This window comes from Pteropus alecto, unplaced genomic scaffold (genome assembly GCF_000325575.1).
Source record: "Pteropus alecto unplaced genomic scaffold, ASM32557v1 scaffold380, whole genome shotgun sequence".
Lineage (NCBI taxonomy): Eukaryota > Metazoa > Chordata > Mammalia > Chiroptera > Pteropodidae > Pteropus > Pteropus alecto.
In genome coordinates, this window is record NW_006430090.1 from 293,854 (window position 1) to 300,720 (window position 6,867).

At 51.2% G+C, this 6,867-nt stretch overlaps 1 protein-coding gene and 1 pseudogene across 1 annotated transcript in view; both read left to right on the plus strand.

Moving 5' to 3' along the window:
- The first annotated feature begins 771 nt into the window (after window positions 1-771).
- On the plus strand, window positions 772-887 carry LOC112479600 (annotated as a pseudogene).
- Window positions 888-1,639: 752 nt separating this feature from the next.
- Window positions 1,640-6,867, plus strand: part of LOC102895372 (zinc finger protein 154-like) — a 9,137-nt gene continuing 3,909 nt past the window's right edge. Inside the window, exons 1-4 of the mRNA XM_015589804.2 lie at window positions 1,640-1,739; window positions 1,966-2,210; window positions 2,740-2,778; window positions 5,714-5,840. Of these exons, the coding sequence (XP_015445290.1) occupies window positions 1,640-1,739; window positions 1,966-2,210; window positions 2,740-2,778; window positions 5,714-5,840 (511 nt within the window). The remainder of the gene's footprint in view (window positions 1,740-1,965; window positions 2,211-2,739; window positions 2,779-5,713; window positions 5,841-6,867) is intronic.

The window sequence follows — 6,867 nt, forward strand, 5'->3', positions numbered from 1 at the left end:
ACAGCATGGTACATATTCCAGTGTTGGTTTTGCTGGACTATGTATCATATATTGGATGGCAGCATGGAGAGGCCACGCTGCTTTTTAATCAAGTATCAAGTAAACAAGGAAGGGCAAGAGCATGAATTTTCATGGGCAGATGTGTCTTAGCAAACCACCTTGGTAAGCCGAACTCTAAGGCGTCACCCAAGATTCCTGCCCCTTGGTGTACACAGCTATGTATTCCCCTTTCCTTGAGTGCAGGCCCGCAAATATGACGGATGTCACTCCCTTGATTAAGCAAAGGTGAGAGGATAGTTGCTCTTTGTTATGTTACATAAGTCTGTCTTAGTAACTAGAGAGCTATGTCTCCTAGTGTTTAGGGACTGGTTCCATGCAGCGCAAGATGTGCATTAACCAACCCAGCATGAGGGCTTCAGGCCTTCTCAGATATTTCCTGGGCACGCATCAACCCTGACTTTGTGAGTGCATGTATCTGTGTGTGTGTGTGTTCGTGTGTGTTTTCCCCAATTCTGCAGTTTACACAAAGTGACTAATAAATTGTGCTAAATAGCTCGATTTTACTGAGGGGGTACAAAACAATAGTCATGAATATAAAAAATGGCAAAACAAAACGAAAAGCTTTAAAAATTTGCCAATTCAGGAATCTCCAAATTATTCTTGGTGCATCATGGGTTTTTCTTTTTCAAAAATGTACATATTGGCGGTTAGCACATCTGTTTTACACGCAGAAGGTCCTGGGTTCACACTCCAGTGGAGCCACAGTCCCTGGTCTATGGCCATGCCACCCTGAACAAGCCTGATGTCTGATCTCGGAACCTAAGCAAGGTTGGACCTGGTTCGTACTTGGATGGGAGACCACCTAGGAAGACCAGGTGCTGTAGGCATTAATAATAATAATAATAATTGCATATTGTGTGATTGTGTGTTTTTTCTGAAGGTGAGATCTTCAATTTTTTCACCATCCAATGATACTTCCCCAGAGACATTTCTGGCACCATCTTTGAATTACTACATAGTCATTATTAATAGCTTTCTAAAATTTTTATTTTGAGATATAAATGACATATAACATTAGTTTCAGTTGTTACAACATAACAATTCAATATTCGTATACATTGTGAATTGATCACCACAGTGTCTAGTTAACATCTGTCACCTTACATAGTTGTAAAAATCAATAGCCTTCTATGATTTGCATTTTACAAGCGTTTTTCTGAGATATCCATTCCTCATGCTCTTGCCTCTGTCATCACTTCTCAGCAATGAGCTGAGATCAGGCAGTTAAGATCTCCCACGTTCCTCTACCAGTGGGCTCATTTTCTGACCAAATAACTATGGAATATGTGCATTTGGATCTGTAAGCTTTGGGGAGCATCTGAAAGAATATGTTTAGCCTCTGAGAACTTCATGGATGCTGGCATAAAATGTCTCCAAACACTTGGGTAATCAGTTGCAGACAGTACATCCCCAAAAGTTGAGTATGACCCCCTTAAGAAGGAGCCAAGCCTCTCCTCCGTTTTGGGACCCACACTTGCCATTTCCGAGCGTACACCGCGGCGGAGCGTGACCTGTCCACTGAAGGTCTGGTGGCAGCGCCCTTGCCCCGCGGCTGGATCTGGGAACTACATTACCCAGAATGCTCCGAGACGGCGGCGGCGGCGCGACCAATAAAGGCTCAGAAAAGTTTCCGCGTGAGGAAACTAACTTCGCGCGGGACTTCCGGCGTCGTCCTCGTGGTGGGCGATTTGTCTTCTCCCCGGATCGGCTGCCCTGGTCGGAGGCTCCGGATCGCTGTGTCGGGGTCGAGGTGCCGGGGCCGTAAGGCGCGACAGGAGTAATGGTCCCCGCCTCTCAGACACGGATCTGAGACTTGGCGAAGCCGTCCGGGTGACCCGCTCCAGGGCGGGGACGGGGATCGCCGTGCCCGGCGCCTCCTTCGCTCCCGTCCCGCTCCGCCCGCAGAGTTCTTTGGCGGCGGCCACGCCGAGGGTCCCCGCTCGGGTGAGCTGCGCGTTTCCCGGGCCTCACCGTCCTCCGAGACCCAAACCCTGAAGCCCCGCGTGCGGGCGCCGCTCCCGTCCTGCAGCCCGGATCCCGGCGTCCGGGCCGGTGAGGCTCTGCTGCGCGTCCCTGGCCCCACCGTCCTCCGAGACCCAACCCCTGAAGCCCCGCGTGCGGGCGCCGCTCCCGTCCTGCTGCCCGGGACGGTGAGGCGCTGGCGGGCGACGTGCGGGGTGACGGGCTGTGGGAGAAGGTCACAGGCCGAGGGACCGGCCGTGTGAAGACGCGGGGGGTGGGGGAGACGGTCGAGCCAGGAGGCCCCGGGAAGAGTTGACATAAGAGGTCCGTCCTTCCTCTGCGGGGACAGTGAGTGTGAGGCGGAGTGACACCTGGAGTAGCAGTCTGGGGTTGTCCCTTATTGTGAGAACTGCAGAAGCCCTGGAGAGTTTTGAACAAAAAACCCCCACTATGTCCATTAGGGTTTTAAAACGTTCCCAAAGGCTGTTCAAAGGAAGAACAGATGGGAGGGGAGCGATGAGTTCATTGAGTTGCTGGAGGTTGAGTGTTTATTCACGGTCACAGTGCTGGTAAGAGTCGCCACTGAACGTTGAAGCCCAGAAGTTCGCCAGCCAGCCTGACTGAAGGCACCTGGCTCCAGAGCCAGGGGAGGAGGGTACAGGGAGGCATGAGCGCCAGGGACCCACTCGATCCTCTAAGGCTTGCCTCTCCCCGCAGGTTCCCATGTCTGTGGAAGTGCTTATGGAACCCAGACAGGTAAGTGGAGCTGTCCCTGTCCCTTACTAATCCCAGCGCCACTCCCATATTCTGTGGGTTGTGCTTTCCTGGGACCCCAAGCCCAGGGTCCTGAGTCCATGTTTTAGGCTGTGTATAGAGATACTTCCATTACTGACAACCAATGTAAAATATTGTAATTATTGTAATTATTTGTAACAATTTACAAATAAAGAAAGAAAGAAAAAAGCACTAGATTTTCTAACGTTGACAGTGAGGGAGTGAAAGAGAGGAATCAGTGGGATCCCCGGATTTTTGGGTTAGCAGCTGTAGTGATGAAAGCTGCATTAACAGAGATGAGCAAGTTGGTAATAGGTATAATGTTTACTAGGATATCAGGAGCTTTGTTTTGACCATGTTAAGAGTCAGATGTTTCAGAGACCGCTGAGTAGAAGCCTCAGATGGACAGCTGGACACACACATTGACACACCTGAGGAAGGATTCAGATTGGGTACATCTAAAACGTAGCTACTGTGAAGACCAAGGCGAGTGAGCGGTGGGTCACATTTAGGAGAGGTAAACTTCAGGTTATGGTTGTGAAACTATTAGCAGATGTTGATCTTTAGCAAATACCCATATGGTTCTCCTGTGAATTGGGTTTATTTGGGAAAAATAAAATTGCAATTCAGAACATTCAAGCTGTGGTAGACCCATAGGCAAGTTCAGATTAAAAAGGAGAGGAATGTTCTTTTACAGAGGCAGGGGCAGTTCAGGGGGGCTTTTGTAAACATGCATTGCAGGAAACTGGGAGTTTGATTTATAGTGGTTTTTCATTGGTCATTGGTTAAGTGGTTCCCCAGTGAGGAAAAGGCCCTCCTTCCTGTTGGGGTAGTGGAGTAGGCAGCTGCTAGTTGGAGGTGGAAAATACATCTCCCTGGTTGACGTTCTCCACGAGTGGTAAGACATAAGAGCGCCGCCATCGCCACGTTACATGAGGTTTCTGTTGATTAATTTTCACGGCTGCGAGGAAGGGGAAGATGGGGGCTCAAGGACTGGGCGTTCTGCGTGGATACCTGGGTGACGGTCTTGGGCTTCATAACCACGGATAAGGGAGGTAAGTGACCGTGCAGGTAGTCGGCAGGTGGCCAAGGCTTACAAGGGAAGAGCTGACATAAGATGGATGCAGAGCTCTAATTAAGGCGCTAGGCACTCAGGCTGAAATTGATGCTTGTTCACCACTTGAAGGACTCATCATGATTTCGTGAGGACTCTGGTGAAGCCTGGGGTGTTTTCATTCAGCCGGGTGGCTAGGGTTGGGGGTGTATTCAGTCACGTGAGAGACTCATGGGACCGGAGGAGGATCCGTGTGGCTGGGCTTTGAATGAGGGTTGGGTGGACGGAGGAAGCTGCGCTTGCTGGGAGCACAGCAAATGCCGCGAACGTAGCGTGGGACCTTGGGTGTCTGAGATCTGCACATGGGGAAGGGGGGCGTTCCTCTTCCCTCTTCTGCTGCTTCTGGTTGGCCAGATGGTCAAATCAGCAAGAGACAGATTACAAGAGGAGGTCAGACTGACTTTCTTGCACGTGGGAAGTCCACATACATGACAGTTTCAGAGACAGAACGGGAAAATGGCATATGAGACGTTCTGAGCTAGTGACGGAGTGAGGCGCCTCGGGGCTCAGAAGGTCACTGCAGGAGAAGACCTGCTCAGTAATTAGTAGTTTGTCTTGCCATACAGGTAAGTCAAGAAGGGTGGTCTCTAAACATCCCTTATGGGCAGGGCTCCTCATTCAGATGCCTCTAAGATAGTTAAGGGGGTGGGGACAGAAGTTTCTCTTGAGCCCACAGGGTCTCAGTTGCCTTTAGGTCGTCATAATTTGCTCATTCTGAAGCCCCATACACGTGTGGCGCTCTGTGGCCAAGTCTGACTCAAGAAACGTAGCGAGACCACCACAGGATGATTTGGGGCTGCTCTCGCTAATGGGAATCTTGGAACTCTGTGGTGACATTGGATCCCGTTTGAATGTGGCAGGATTCTCTCTACGCCGGATGCTCTCTTCCAAGTTGCGTGGTTAAGTCCTAAAATTCAGGCCAATCCATGTGCTGCCTCAGTATGTGGTGAAACCAGGACACCCTCAGTTGGCCCTGGTGCCCGCTCCCTTCCACACTCTGCTCTCAGATAACGTCTTCTGGCCTCACAGCTGTCTTTATCGCGGGGAGCAGGCGCAGTGCTTGCTCATCGCTTTGAGTGGGTTTTAGTTCCCTAGGGGCCTGTAGAGTTAAATAAGTCAGCCACATGCTCCTGCAGGAATTGGGACATCGTGCCTTCTCAGTCCTGTAAAGACTGCCCCTGGTAGTTCACTCTTTCTAGAGTGTAGCCTTTATGTCATCTTGTGTGTCGTGTGGTGTCCTCCTCTCCCAGAATATATGAGATTAGTAAATGTCTGTTGATTGCATCTGTCCAGCGTCAGGTGTTAGGAGTTTGGCCACCCAGCTAGGGTGGGGATCACCCTCACCAGTGGGGTTAGAGGGGGTAATTGACATAGAAGTGTGTCGGGCATGGATTATCATGGCCGTGGGCACGTGGCTGTGGGATCTGGAGATATGAGATGCGCATTATCGAGAGTGATGCGTAGCTGGACGGGGAGCACGTCCGATGGTCTGGTGCTCTGCACTGAGAATTCCACGGCAGTGGCTCTGCCAGGGGAATCGCCTGTGGAGGGGTAGGTCCTCCTATGCTAGTCCCACTGCTTAGGTAGCTGTTTGTCCATCCGCCTTTGGCTGCCGATGGCTTTACCGTTACCAGCGGGCCCACGAAGAGACAGCAGCACCAGTAATTCCGTGGCCTGGTTTTTCCTCTGAGTTGGGGAGCCTAGGAGAAGGATGGGCGCACAGTAGATGTTGGAGGGGAAGGGATGTACTGCAGCTCCTCAGAGAGAGGCTGTTTGTGGTTTCATCTGTCCCCATCATGCCAGGGCAGTGTGACCTTTGAGGACGTGGCCGTGTACTTCTCCTGGGAGGAATGGGATCTCCTTGATGAGGCTCAGAGACGCCTGCACCAGGATGTGATGCTGGAGAACTGGGCACTTATAACCTCCTTCGGTAAGGTCTTCAGACTCACCCCTGTGCCGTGAGCTAGGCTCTGCCCTTCCCTTTGTCCCAAGAGCAGGTCTGTCCTCACATGGGACCCCGGGCACCGCTCCCTCCCCTCGTCCCCCAGGTAGGCGCCGTGGTTGGCTGGGCTGAGGTGTGTGCGCTGTCCTCTCCCTCCTCGAGCAGCCCCAGCACCTTCCCAGCCGTTACCCAGGGAAGGTCTCAGGGGCAGAGACGTTGCAGTCACCCTAATGGACCCCTCTTCTCCTGCCCTCACCCAGGCCAGGTAGCTTTGTCCAGACGAAAGGCACCTGAGGACCCCAGGTCTACTTTTTTTCCTCTCGCTGACATTTCCTCACGCCTGCCTGGGCTGAGAATGGCCATCACTGAATTGGTCACCACTCACGTAGACCATGGTCTGTTCTTACAAAAGTCTCCTCTGAAATTCTCTTTAGAACATTTAGGGTTTTATTTCTGTTGGCTGTCATGCGCTGAGTTGTTCTTGGCCAGTGCCGTCTGTCTTTCTGTGACTACTTACATCATCCAGGTCCCGTATATTTGACCATCTCGATGGGGGAGGGAAGAGGCCCTCAGTGGTCCACTGGCTGGATATGAATCCAGCCTCAGAAAGATGGGCTTAGCGGAAGCCTGGTCCTGAGTAGCACCCTGGGGGAGGGCACGATGTCAGCGCTGTTCAAATCATACCAGAAACCTGTTCTGTTTGACTAGTATTTTCGTACTAAAGCTTGGGACCACACACTATTTCTACATTTTCTTTCTCATTCTTGATACTTACTTGTCACCTCTATGCTTTGTCACTTCTGCACCTACCTTTAGCCCCTTACCTCTCTGGACTCTGTGTCTCACCCATTTTTCTCAGTGCTCCATCTGCAGCCATCTTCAATATTGGCTTACATGACTTGGATTCTGAAGCGTTTACCCATTCCTCACCGATAGCTGCTCTGTCGCAGTTTTATTTTGGGTGGCCTGGATATAGCCTTTTACATAGCACTCTTGTCACCAGCAAACAAAGTCC